Source organism: Schistocerca americana, unplaced genomic scaffold, assembly GCF_021461395.2.
Source record: "Schistocerca americana isolate TAMUIC-IGC-003095 unplaced genomic scaffold, iqSchAmer2.1 HiC_scaffold_15, whole genome shotgun sequence".
NCBI classification, from domain to species: Eukaryota; Metazoa; Arthropoda; class Insecta; order Orthoptera; family Acrididae; genus Schistocerca; species Schistocerca americana.
Window position 1 is genome coordinate 3,990,513 of NW_025725583.1, and position 15,094 is coordinate 4,005,606.

The 15,094-nt window shown below is 42.3% G+C and overlaps 1 protein-coding gene across 1 annotated transcript in view; it reads left to right on the plus strand.

Annotated features, from left to right (window-relative positions):
• The first annotated feature begins 1,042 nt into the window (after positions 1–1,042).
• The window catches only part of LOC124569469 (mitochondrial pyruvate carrier 2-like), a 63,239-nt gene continuing 49,187 nt past the window's right edge, over positions 1,043–15,094 (plus strand). The window contains exon 1 of the mRNA XM_047131083.1: positions 1,043–1,194. Within this exon, the coding sequence (XP_046987039.1) occupies positions 1,110–1,194 (85 nt within the window). The 5' untranslated portion in view covers positions 1,043–1,109. The remainder of the gene's footprint in view (positions 1,195–15,094) is intronic.

The window sequence follows — 15,094 nt, forward strand, 5'->3', positions numbered from 1 at the left end:
CACTCTCACTGTACTTTCCGCTTTTATGTATTTTATCAAGAAGTGCACTTCCTTTTGACATTTTGTCATAAAAATAAGCACACGATACCCCAGTAAAGTGTGTTTTGACAACGAGCAAGGCTTTGCCTTTCCACTATCGGTGATAAAAGGAAACTCGCTTTTTATATTTCAGTCAAAATTACATTTTCGTTTAGAAATGATGAAACAGTGATTGTATACATTTAAAATTGCCACGTATCCTCTAAACATCTTCAGACTGATTACCGAAGCAGAAATGGAAATTCTTACTAACTAAACCAACAGTGCACAGTAAATTGCTAGTGTAAAATTCTTTAGTCAAGGTGAATCACAAAAAAAAAATAATGATACAGATGTCTCTGAGCACTACGGGACTTAACTTCTGAGGTCATCAGTCCCCTAGAACCTAGAACTACTTAAACCTAACTAAACTAAGGACATCACACACATCCATGCCCGAGGCAGGATTCGAACCTGCGACCGTAGCGGTCGCGCGGTTCCAGACTGTAGCGCATAGAACCGCTCGGCCACTCTGGCCGGCGAATCACAAAAGCGGGGCATTCGAATGTCACCAAAAGAACTTTCGGAACAGTGGCACATTTCGAGAAAAAAAACTGGACTGTCACGAGAAAAACGAAACGAATGGGCATCCTATTCTGGCTCAGTCTGTTGCTTTACAGAAGCCTAAAGAAAGAGATCTACAAAACTTTTACCTTATGCGGAGCACCTGTAGCTGCGCGCAAGAACCCACCGGTAAGATCCTCGTAATAGCTCAATACATACCCTGTAAGCTGTCCTAATCCACATCAAATCGTGCAAATTATCTGAGGAATATGGAATTATCCTCCGCATCGCAGGGACTGCTCCTGCACGGATGGTGAGAGTGGCCAGGCGCCAAGAAACTGCTCTGCCTCCCCCCCCCCCCTCCCCCCCGCCCTCCCCCACGCCATGGAATACCACAAGCCGGCGTCCTTGGACGGGTTCTCGAGCGACGATAAGCGCTGTTGGTTGACAGATACTCGGCGGACGCGCAACGGGCGGCCTTTATATAGAGACCGGCTGGAAAGGAGCGCAGAGTCGCCCTGGCCAGCATGTCGCAGCTCTACCTGAGGACGATCGCTTTCTTCGACAAGCGTGTGCCCCCCAAGCTGCGGCCTCTTTGGGAGCACCCTGCAGGTACGCTGTCTCTCTGCCCACTGTACATTAAGATCGTTTCACACTTGACGGGATGGAACAGAAGGTCAAAACGTTCCACAATGCATTTCAAATCACACAGACCGCCAACGGAACGGAACGAGACAGACGATAGTTAGTCCATAAGTAAGAGTGGTTTAACAGCGGCGTACGGTGATCCAAAACATGCCATTCCAAATTATTTAGCTGAAACTTTACGAACAAATTCTTCGGAATGGCCGTTTACACTGCAGCTGCATAAATTTTATACATGAAACCTTCGCTAATTCGGAATTCACGAAGTGAAACGAAGCCTTAACGTACCAGACAGTTCATTTGTTGAAAATATTTGCACATCCCCTCCCTTCCCATACGCTTCAGCTATGGCCGGTAGTGAATAACGTTTGTGTGTATTATTGTTGGTAACAAATACGCAACAACGTCAAATTCTGCACAGTTCGCTTACTGAAGGCTGCATAACGAACTGTGTTAATTTACATCTGTGTGATCGCTTAAGTGCATTGAAGTGTCATGCAACACAGTACAGCAACCAAGATGAGTGTTAGGTATAGATATAAATCATGAACTTCGGGAGGTATTGGGGATGAAAATATTGTCGTGGTATCATCGTGAGGGAGTAGTGCCTCTTTGGCTGCTATAGACCATATCATTATAGCTCCAGATGACAGCAACAATTAACTGGTAAAGTAAGTTCCGTTGTAGAGTAAATGTAGCATAGAAATTTCCAGTAAAGCACCGATTTTCACTTTGGTATACATATAGTAATGTATCGGTTTATGTACCGTGCCTTTAATTTGTTTAGTCTTATTGTTCGTTATTGTGATACCATTACATTAGTTGCTCTTAAATTAAATATAATGACAGTCTTTCACGTAATATTACAGTTAACTTAGTTTTTATTTAACCTCTACATACGCTGTATATTCCTAGTTATAACTTCAGATAACTATTTTACCAAAAACAATTGTTATTCTGATTTTCAGTAATTCAGACTGAGACTCGTACGTTTGTCCGAATTAGTGAGGCTTCACTGTATTTGCTTATTGTAAACAACGGCATCATACCTGCTGTTACGTTATTTTTTTGTCCCAGACGCGTTTCGTCTTCTGTTTCAAAACTATCTTGTATGAGCAATTTGAAATATATCACGAAAAATTAATTTCAGATTTAAAACAGTTTACGTCCTGATTTATGCATTACATAAAAGATACTTACAATTACCTTTCCTAATGCGCACCCTGGCAACGTTCCTCTTCCTTCTGGAACCACGTGCTGAGAGTGACATTTGCACTCCACTTGAGAGCATATTGCACATAATTGGGTTGAGACTGTGTTGATGAAAGCCGCAAAGAGGGAAAATGCAATTTATATATGCGTAAAATGCACGAAAATTTGTTTCAAAGTTGGAAATTTGTGGTAAGGTCTTATGGGACCAAACTGCTGAGGTCATCGGTCCCTAAGCTTACACACTACTTAATCTAACTTAAACTAACTTACGCTAAGGACGACATACGCACCCATATCCGAGGGAGGACTCGAGCCTCCGACGAGGGGAGCCGCGCGGACCGTGACAAGACGTCCGAGACAGCGCGGCTACCACGCCCGGCCGAAATTGGTTTCAATTACGGCTGTGGTCACATGGAGAATAAACAAGAACGTTGATAGTACTTACAAAAATCCGTAAGCCCACATCATTGTATGTGAAAATCAAGACGTGAACTGCTTCAAGTCTGTAAATGAAATTTTGTAGATAAAAAGAAGAATTTGAGATTTCAGAGGATCCACTAGCCAAGCAATTTTCGTAACAAATCTAACTAATCCGTCAGCTAAATGCTTCTAATAGAACCTAACCGTTGGAATAAACGCGGAATTCTTGAATATCCCAACGTTCATGAAGTACCGCAATTAAGTTTTACTCCATAAGCAGTAAGACCATTAACACTTGTTCGCAGTCAGCATCGAATGCGGAAGTAGTGTATCACAGTTCGTTCTGTTATTTTTCTTATGTACTCCATATGTATAAATAATATTCTGTACTATAAGTTTTGATCAGTATTTCGCAAGAAAGGCAGGTGCTAGAGAAGAAAAAGTCACCCAAACTAAATATAACTTTGTTAAATTACGAGAGTATCATCTATGCCATCTGCTAGCAAATCATGTAAACTCATATTTGTGTGTGTGTGTGTGTGTGTGTGTCTGTGTGTGTGTGTGTGTGTGTGTGTGTGTGTGTGTGTGTGTGTGTGTGTGTTCGTATTTTGCAAACATTGTATCAGACGCAGAAATAACGGTAGAGGTTGTCAACACGTATGCATTTTCGTACTTCTCTTCGCGGTAATATCACATTTCTTCTTTACTACCAACTTTGGCTGAGCGCCTACCTGTATCACAGGCCCCAGCCGCACGGAATTTAGCGTCGAAATTGGTACAGTGTGCTTTCAACAGCATGTATGTGACATATAACCAAAAGAATTCGTCAACATAGACGTTGCTACCACTACTGGCGGAGTACTAATTTCAAGGCGGAGAACAAAGATAAAAACTCCGGCCACGCTTTCTTGGAACACGCAGTATGTGAGAAAAAGATACACGAGACAGGTAAAGAAATTTATGCTAGAGAATCGTCTATTTCGGAACGGTGTGAATCACTGCATGTGAGCAGTTGCTTTTAAGCGATCCAAGGGTGTCTTATTTTCTCGAAATACTCTTCTTTTTCATAATTTTCTGAGGATCCTTCCGAGAATATAATGCAAGCTTTTTTTTCCACCACCTCGATGTTCATTGTCTAATTCACTTGAAGCATCACTTCTCGGTAGTTTATCATTGTAAAATTGTGAGCAGCGCCAGCAAGAAAAACATCCCTGCAAAAGATAAATATGTTAACATCGAACATAAATTTGTTATAACGCCCTTCCTGATACCATTTGTTTGGAGTGAGGAGTTATAGACAAGTAAGATTTTGACGATAAACAGTACAGACAAGATGAGGATAGAAGCTTTTGAAATGTCGTGCTGTAGAAGAATTCTGAAACTTAGATGGGTAGATCGAGAAACTGATGAAGAGATACAGAATATAACGATTGAGAATAGAGCTTTATGACCCATATTTATTAAAAAAAATAGGATAGCTTGTAGGACACCTCCTAAGCCGTCAAGAAATCGTCAGTTTGGTAGTGAAAGAATCCGTGGGGGTAACAACTGTATGGGGAGACTACGGCTTAAATACTGTGGACAACTGAAACGGATGTAGGGTGCAATAATTATGCAAATATGAAAAGACTTACTCCAGGAAAACTAGCGTTGAAGACTCCACCTTACCAGTCTTTGGGCTGATGACAACAACAACAATAACAACAATATTGTACAACTTACCACTGATGTCCGGTAAAAGTGATTTTTCACGATATGACGTTTGCACCAGAAACATCGGGAGAAGCAATTACCAAACTGATAAACCACCCTACACTTCCCTACATCTATACTATACAGGGTGTTACAAAAAGGTACGGCCAAACTTTCAGGAAACATTCCTCATACACAAAGAAAGAAAATATGTTATGTGGACATGTGTCCGGAAACGCTTACTTTCCATGTTAGAGCTCATTTTATTACTTCTCTACAAATCACATTAATCATGGAATAGAAACACACAGCAACAGAACGTACCAGCATGACTTCAAACACTTTGTTACAGGAAATGTTCAAAATGTCCTCCGTTAGCGAGAATAATGCATCCACCCTCCGTCGCATGGAATCCCTGATGCGTTGATGCAGCCCTGGAGAATGGCGTAGTGTATCACAGCCGTCCACAATACGAGCACGAAGAGTCTCTACATTTGATACCAGGGTTGCGCAGATAAGAGCTTTCAAATGCCCCCATAAATGAAAGTGAAGAGGGTTGAGGTCAGGAGAGCGTGGAGGCCATGGAATTGGTCCGCCTTTACCAATCCATCGGTCACCGAATCTGTTGTTGAGAAGCGTACGAACACATCGACTGAAATGTGCAGGAGCTCCATTGTGCATGAACCACATGTTGTGTCGTACTTGTAAAGGCACATGTTCTAGCAGCACAGGTAGAGTGTCCCGTGTGAAATCATGATAACGTGCTCCATTGAGCGTAGGTGGAAGAACATGGGGCCCAATCAAGACATCACCAACAATGCCTGCTCAAACGTTCACAGAAAATCTGTGTTGATGATGTGATTACACAGTTGCGTGCGGATTCTCGTCAGCCCACACATGTTGATTGTGAAAATTTACAATTTGATCACGTTGGAATGAAGCCTCATCCGTAAAGAGAACATTTGCACTGAAATGAGGATTGACACATTGTTGGATGAACCATTCGCAGAAGTGTACCCGTGGAGGCCAATCAGCTGCTGATAGTGCCTGCACACGCTGTACATGGTACGGAAACAACGGGTTCTCCCGTAGCACTCTCCATACAGTGACGTGGTCAACGTTACCTTGTACAGCAGCAACTTCTCTGACGCTGACATTAGGGTTATCGTCAACTGCACGAAGAATTGCCTCGTCCATTGCAGGTGTCCTCGTCGTTCTAGGTCTTCCCCAGTCGCGAGTCATAGGGTGGAATGTTCCGTGCTCCCTAAGACGCCGATCAATTGCTTCGAACGTCTTCCTGTCGGGACACCTCCGTTCTGGAAATCTGTCTCGATACAAACGTACCGCGCCACGGCTATTGCCCCGTGCTAATTCATACATCAAATGGGTATCTGCCAACTCCGCATTTGTAAACATTGCACTGACTGCAAAACCACGTTCGTTTTGATGCTACGTACTGATGTGCTTGATGCTAGTACTGTAGAGCAATGAGTCGCATGTCAACACAAGCACCGAAGTCAACATTACCTTCCTTCAATTGGGCCAACTGGCGGTGAATCGAAGAAGTACAGTACATACTGACGAAACAAAAATGAGCTCTAACATGGAAATTAAGCGTTTCCGGACACATGTCCACATAACATTATTTGTGTGTGAGCTGTGTGAGGAATGTTTCCTGAAAGTTTGGCCGTACCTTTTTGTAACACCCTGTATAAGCCACCTTACGATGTCGGGCCGAAGGTACTTCCGGTATCTGTCTACACCTTCTTGCCTGTTCCAGTTGCGAATGGCGCTTAGGAATAATAATTATCAGTAACCCTTCGCATTACGTGTAATTCGTCGGATTTTCTGGTTGTGGTCAGTTCGCGAAACTGTATGTGGGAGGAAGTAAAATGCAGTAATATACTCTCTCGGAACTTCAATCGTATACTCTCTGTGGTGTACAACGGCTGTCTTGTAGCGTCTATCACAGGAGTTTGTTGAGCATCTCAGCAATGCTTTTGCATCGACTAAGAGACTGCGCTGTTCCTCTTTGGGCCTTGTCTATCCCAACTGGTAACGGCCCCAGATAGATGAGGAACACTCAAGCATCGGGCGAATAAGTGTTTTGTAAGGCACTTCCAATTAATCTCACCCTGGTATCTGCTTTACTTACAATTTGTTTTATGTGGTCATTCCACTTTAGGTCGGTCCTACTCCTATGTAACTTACTGATGTTGCTGTTAGCCGTGATTTGTAGCCAGTAGTGTAATTGTACCGTAGTGATCTTTTTTGCCAGTTTATACGCTAAACGTTACATTTTATTTACGTTACGGTCAACCACTACCTCCTGTACCAATCGTAGATCCTCTGTAGGTATTTCTTGCAACTCGCTACGGTCTTCTGGCGCTGCTACCTTCCTACAGACAACCGCATCGTCTGCAAACAGCCTCATGAAGTTTCCGGCGATAGCCACTAGATTATTTATATATTTTGGATCTGTCGATATTGTCCCATTAAGAGCGACGTATTGAGTTCTGTCTGAGAGAAAGCCCTGAATCCAGTTACAAACCTTTTCCGATACTCGGTAGGCTCGTATTTTTTCACTACACGACTATTCAAAATGGTTCAAATGGCTCGGAGCACTATGGGACTTAACTGCTGAGATCATCAGTCCCCTAGAACTTAGAACTACTTAAACCTAACTAACCTAAGGACATCACACACATCCATGCCCGAGGCAGGATTTGAACCTGCGACCGTAGCGGTCGCGCGGTTCCAGACTGTAGCGCCTAGAAGCGCTTGGGCCACTCCGGCCGGCACGACTGTTGGGAACTGTTTAAAACGCCCACTTTAAGACAAGAAACACGCCATCAACCTTGGCGCCTTTGTCTACAATATCCTGGATCACACAGCCGAATAGAGTGAGCTGAGTTTCGCAAGATCCATGTTTGCGGAGTCCATGTTAATTTTCATAGAGGACGTTTTCCTTCTTCAGATATGCTATAGTAAGTGAGCATATTCGTGAATAAGCCTAGCGTCACTGTAAAAAGACGTACACACATCAGACGGAGACACACAACACTGCATGTGTCGCGCTAAACCACCCGTGCGCTGGTGAAGAAGAAAGAAATAAAGTAATATGGGTCTAATGTGGCATCGATGTCAGTGGGGACGGAGCACAAGCTCGGAATGGACAAGGAATGGGAAAGCCACGCCATTTCCAAAGATGATGGTAAGTTCCAGTGGGACCAAACTGCTGAGGTCATCGGTCCCTAGGCTTACACACTACTCAATCTAATTTAATCTAACTTACGCTAAGGACAACACACACACCCATGCCCAAGGGAGGACTCGAACCTTCGAAGGGGGGGGGGGGGGGGGAGCCGCACGAACCGTGGAAAGGCACCGGCACCTAGACAGCGCGGCTACCACGCGCGGCCATTTCCAAGGGAAACATTCTCGTGTTCACCTGAGACGGTATAGAGAATTCACTGCAAAACCGGTGTCTAGATAGCTGCTCGGAACTTTGAGTCCCACTCAGCTAGTGGTTTAACTGCTGAGATACTTTGCTCTTTCACTGGTAAGTTTAGAGTTTTAGGGGTGCGGTGTACCATCTGAACATGGAGTGCTGTTTCCTAACTAATTCGAGCTGATAATACAGACGCTGGGCCAGCTCGACCGTGAAAATGAGGTATCGTATGTGGTGTGCACAAAGAAAATTCAGCATGGACGAATGAACAATACTCGGCGTCCGGTGCTGATATCTTGCTAGCTACTGTCGGTTTGCGTGTGATCAATCAATGTTCGACGTTCCAAAAATATGGCATACAGATAATTCTTAATTTACTCATTGTGGTTCATATTGTTAACATGACTATGTTACTTTCCTGAAGAGTGAAAGGAGAATAGCTCTCCTTCAGTCGCAAATCGTGATTTTTGTTAAAATGCGCTATGTTTTTAGAGCCCTGCCGACTCAACTTCTGATACATTACATAATTTTGACGTAACAGCTATTGTTCGTACTGCACGCACAGAGACTAGATAGAATATGATATAATTATGGCTAATGTATTCTTACAAGAGTTACTCACTCGCTTAATAGCAAGTAATCATTTGTGGCATTGATAATTTACGCTGTATGAAAAAGGCCTTGCGTATTGCAGCATTTCACTTATGCATGTATGTAAATATATGAGGTGACTTCAAAAAGTAAATTACGCATTATTATCACAGGCCATTGAAGTCAGATTAGCAAAGACAAGGGTTCAAATACGCGTCCAGCTATCCAGATTTAGGTTTTCCGTGATTTTCCTAAATCGCTCCAGGCAAATGTCAGGATGGTTCCTTTGGAACGGCACAGCCGATTTCCTTCCCCATCCTCGAAACAGTCCGAGCTTATGCTCCGTCTGAAATGACCTTGGTATCACCAGAACGTTAGTCGCTAATCTTTCTTTTTTTTATTGTGGCAGACCAAGTAACTTTTATTGAATGCTGCACTGTATTTGTAAGTGACAGAAATACGTGACACTGTTTGTCAACACAATCGCCAAGTTCCTGCAAACAACGCTCGGAACGTTAAAGTAATCGTTCAATCCCGCGACGACGGAAATCTGCTCCTTTGTCACAGACCCACTTGATAACGACCGAAAGGACGTCTTCATAGTTGGAAAATCTCCGATTGTAGCGAATCAGTTCTTCGACTGCCTGGACATGGCCGTCTGTGATCGACGTCGACGTCGACGATCAGCATCACCCACGTCTGTGTGGCCAAGTCAAATTGTCGACACCATTTCACCATGGGTCGATGCAACACTGAATTTGGTCGATATACCAACAGAATTTGCTCACAGGAATCGCACTGTACCGCAAACTTCAACTTTGGAGTACGTTCCCAGTTTGCTGCGCCATTTCACTCTCACAGTGCGATGCCCGTGTCATCCGTACACCGCAGTAGAACTGCGTCGGCAAGAATCCCAGAACATGTACTCTTTTCTGACAATACGCCCGCCGCTCTTGTTGCGCAATGACCTTAGCGCGGGCCGACATGTGTAATTCACTTTTTAACATAATGGCTTCCTGCAGACTTCGGAGCTGACGGGTACAATGCACACACAATGCGCGTTTTAAAACAGAATTACAGTTAACTGCGCGCATATAACTTGAGAAGCAATTTTTGTTTGTTCTCTGCTTAATGACCTGTCACGTCGTGATCAACTCTGCCGGGAAAGTTATATCACAGCCGTCTTATTCTTTAGGAAAGAAAGCGGTGTGTCTTTTTTCTTGCAGAATATGCGAACTTCGTGCACATTAAACGGTAGCCGGGGTCCCTAAGGCATGCTAATGTGGTGCACTCTGCGCGTACGTAACCGGTTTTCATCTCAGTTCGTCGCAGAAAGTTTCATCGCCAGTATTCGACCGCCAAGGCGTGGGCATACAAGCACTGAACTGTGCATCAGCGTTCTGGGTTCAAGTCGAGGCTTCTGTGGAGCAGTGCTTTTGAGTTACTGCAATCGCATTAGGGAAGACCTACGTTGAATTCTTTAGCCTGCCATCCAGATTTAAGTTTTCCGTGGTTACCCTAAATCACTTAAGGGAAATGCCGGGACGATTCCTCTGAAGAGGACACGGCCAATTTCCTTCCCATCCACTCCCTGCCAGTCTTTGTGCTCCACCTCGAATAATTCCGTTGTCGAAAGAAGCTAAGCTTAAATCTTTCTTCCTTTTTTAGAAAACTTCTCCGGCGTGTCTCGCGGAGTGTGGGAATCTGACACTTTCGTTCTTGAACCAACTTCGACTGCTCCCCACAGAAAATTTATATCCCCGTAAAAGGAATAATTTTTCTGGCTCAATTTGTTTGGTCAGTAAAATAAACACTCATGTATGTACTTAGTGCCCACAGTTCTCCCGAAACCGTCTTTGTACCACGACATTTTGACAGCATCATGATACACAAAGAACAGCGAGCGGCCTCTCTACTCACAAGCATTCACGACAAAGATTACATGCTTATACTTCGAAATCCTGAGGTTTAACATATATATTTGTAATTCAGAACAACTGTTGTACTGACAACTAAATATTACAAAATAAAATAAGGATAGATAAAATAAAATAAGGATAGATAAAATAAAAAGATATTTACGTAGATTCTCCACAGCTAATTACAAGATGACAGCCTCGTCAGAAGTTGTTGATACGTTTACAGAAAACTCTCCCCAGAACGTTTCATTTTTATATGTTCTTCAGACGGATATGCAATGCAGAGGAGAAGACAAAACGTCTAAAATCTACTACGGTTTTTTATCTCACTGGAACAGAGCGTCCAATCTCGTAATAATGAATTCTGTATAAAAAGTGCTTGGCGTTTAATAGGACCAAAACGGATTTGGTTTTCTAAGAAGATAAAACTGTTGCGAGGGCGCAGGAAGGCGTATTGATCACCATAAGCTTTAAACTAATAGGAGTATGGTTCTTTTCGCCTGGAGAGTCCGCTAAGAATATTCCAATAACTAGCAGAAAAATTTCATCGGCTCTAAGAAATTGTTAAAAATATTTTACTACTATCATTACGAGCAAAGTAGGTCACAAGAAATGGAAACTCAACTTACAGGGACAGTATTTTCAGAACATGGAAGTGTGTTACAAAAATTGTATCTGGTGCTAATCGAAAAACGTCCTTCGGAGACCTCTTCAGAACACTGGGTATCTTGACAACCACTTCAAAATATGTATTAATGGCTTTTGTCACTGTCAATAATTCTCTTTTCACAAAAAATAGTGAAAAGAGGTAACATAACATTACTACCAAAAACATCTGCTAACAAAGACTGCAGCGGGTTAACAGAAGTACAAAATGTAGTCAGATGCATGGCTACACATGTATTCAAGAACCTATCAGAGCAGATTAAATGCCAAGAAGATAATTTGGTGGAATTTAAGACTGAATTAAAGAACTTTCTGTTAGGCAACACCTTTTGAAGCAATGAAAAGTATTCAAATGCACTGAAAAGTATTCTAATGCACTGAAAAGTATCTTCAAAGAAACTCTTACATTCAAAGTTTTAAGTTCAAATGGTTCAAATGGCTCTGAGCCTTATGGGACTTAACATCTGAGGTCATCAGTCCCCTAGAACTACTGAAACCTGACTAACCTAAGGACATCACATACACCCATGCTCGAGGCAGGATTCGAACCTGCGACCGTAGCAGTCGCGCGGTTCCGGACTGAAGCGCCTAGAACCGCTCTGCCAACGCGGCCGGCTAAAGTTTTAAGCAATTTTATAATTAGGATTAACATCATAATATAGAAAAATTAAGGTCATTTCAGGATATTTGCACTAAAGTGTGCATTTCTGGCTTCTCCTCACATGCCAGAAACCACTCTCCGCGGGATCCATGCGATATCACTAATGTATGCGCAACTATATCCTCGAAAACCTCCGACGACACCTCACATTTTATTAATTGGTTAATAATTAAAATTTTGTATATGTGAAGTAATATTTAAATTCACCCTGAACTCAGCCACAATTTTATGCAGCAGTTGTATGATCAAAAGCACTATTAAGAAGAACAGATTGTTTAGAAGAATGTTGCACTCATTGGCAAATCACGTGAAATGTACCAGTGTAACCCCTGAAAGAAAGCTAGAGTATTGTCACAGCACAAGAGACAGCGCTAGGAAGCCGAGGGGGTCTGAAGTTCGTGTGAACGATGACGATTGACATGGGAGTGCACGCAGAAATATTGAAACATCTGCGAGTTTGAGAGGCTACTAGTGCACATGAAAAAAATATAGAAAAAATATTTGATAAAATGTTGAACATTGTCATACAGTGTGGTGCAGTCGATGCTAATTTGAATGATAACAGTTGGCGTCGCCAAAAAAGTTGGAATAATAAGCTATAATTCAAAAGAGAATGAATAGGCTATAGGCCTTTTCTTTCATTTAATCACCTTCCCACGAATCATCCTCAAAAATTAGATCGACGCAGTCAATCAGAGCTCACCATCATTTTGTAGATAACAAAGAAAATATCATACATATGTGTAGGAGAATACTTCTTCAGACGTAGATGATACACCAGAACACTGTTTCAAGATAAAGGCTATGAAATTTATTGTTCAAAATTAAATAGTCCAGGTCGCAAACTCTGAAACTAACATTTCATTGCAATCAGTCTACACTATATGAACAGATACAAATTCCGTTGCGTAAATAGACATAACAATTGACGTTTAATAGATAGAAACAGTTTAAATAGTATAACATACAGTTGTATTATACGTATACAAAGAAAAAATCGTACACAGTACACAAATTAAAGAAACACTTTCCATTAAATAATCTATTTTTAACAGTGTAAATGTCAGCTTCATTAAAGGAGAAAAATACAGTTGTTTTTGACGGTATTTAGTACCTAGAAAGGAAAAATCACAATGGATAAAGTACATAGGCTCTATATTTTGCCTTCTAAATACTGTCTGATGTGACAATTTTTCTCTACCAAATAAATATCGATATTCTGACTTGTTAGGGTGATAGGTGTCCTATTATTTCGCTTCTCAGCAGCTTGCCATAGAAAATTGTTAAGAATACACGTTAAAAAGTTGGCTTTGGCCATTAATCAGTTTTATCATTACTAGCTCCTTAAACCCAGAACATTAAAAGTCGGTGGGTGTGGGGGGGGGGGGGGGGGGGGAGAGAATATTACATTTCTGCCAAACCATCGTAAAGTTTAGTCCACATTTTATTAAAAGGAAGTCATAACTTACGATTTAATTAATTACAATTATTCGGTTTCCAATGGTACGTTACATACGAAATTAAGTACAAAATGTCCATTTTATACCATACTGCAATCATAGGTTTTACGAGGGTTTTCGTAATGTAGGGTTAATCCTGGTACTATATCATGACTTTTTGTATGACGGTTAGTATCCTATAACCTCACTTTCACCGTTAGGTATTGGGGTAAGCGATGTGACGTGTTGGTGTTCTGTCTAACGTGAAAACATCGCTGTTTGACAGTGACGTCGCTTGCCTTTTCGTTCCGTACACATTCAGTACGAATCGACCATTACTCTCTGGTTAGCTGCATCCACTGACCAGCTCTAGCGAAGTCATATATGACTTAGACCCTCCGGGGGATGCATCCCTAATCCTCTTGTCGTCGGCGGGGCGTTAAGTACTAATCTTCATTCTTCGAAATCTACGAGTGTTATTTTTCAGAAATGACATGGCCTTCATCGAGGTTAATCGTCTCCTCTGTCGAAATCAGCGAGGCTTTCGTAACGACGGATCGTGTGAACACAGCTTGTCCTCGAAACGCACATAAGACAAGCGGCAGATAGCGGCTAGCAGCTAGATACGGTGTTCCTTGACATTCGGAGAGGTCTTCACGCCATTCCCACAATAAAGCGCCCACTTACCTACCACATGAGTGGTATACGACTGGCTCGAGTATTTGTTCTTTTGTAGGACGCAATATATCTCCTAAAGCACAAAGGCGCGTGGACCTCTCCTCGATTGCAAGCGGTCATTGAGAGCGCTCTCAGGTGACAGAAATGCCGATCTTCCTGGTGCATTGTATATGGGAGAACAAGACACAGCACGTGCTTGGATTAAAATAAGCGTAAGACTGGGATGTAAACTTTCGCCTCTACTATTCAGCCAGTACAGGGTGGTCCATAGGTGTGAAACCACCATTCTAAAACACACATAGGTGGATAAACAGAAATTTAAAGTCGAGTGGTATGAAACGGAAGAGGGTGGGAAACCTGTGAGGGGATGTTACCAACATGGTGGCCTTTTTGGAAGTCACCGTCTTAGATCCAACTCGTAATCTCCAAATGAAAGGAGGGACATGTGAGATATTAAACAGATAGAGAATTGCACGATTGAAACAATGGTGTTTTTCACTTGAGCACTTTATGCATCCTCGAGTTACGTCGTAGTTTATACACAACAGGGCAAATGCTGATGATGACACATAAAGGTCACAGGATGTGCTCGACGGGTTTCCAACACTTTGAAAGGTTGTTGTTACCCACTTCACGCATTCCGCTCGGACTTTAACCAACACATGTACCGGAGTGTGAACTCAAACGTCAACAATCCGCTCCCTGAGGTATGACGTAGGCTGGTCTCAGTTTTCTGCCAAATGTGGATAACACGGGTGCGCATCTATGTTGAAATCAGGGTGTTCTCAATGTGTTCGGCTTGTGTTAACCTCAACTTCTTTCGCGTCACTTGTAAGGAAGAAAAATCAGTCAAAACTCGAGAGTTGTCTGTCTATTTAATGTGTCAATCACCCCCTTTCCATTTCAATATTACGAGGATCATCCGAGATGAAGGCTTCCAAGATGGTAGCCATATTGTTAACATTGCCTCACACGTTTTCTTCGTCTCCTATCTCATATTACTTAACTTTACATTTCTGTTTATCCACCCGTTTATGTTTTAGAACCGTGATTCCACGCTTGCAGATCATCCTGAGTATCGAGAAGCAATGAAGGAAATAAAAGATAGGTTCAGAAGCGGGATTAAAATTAAAGGTGA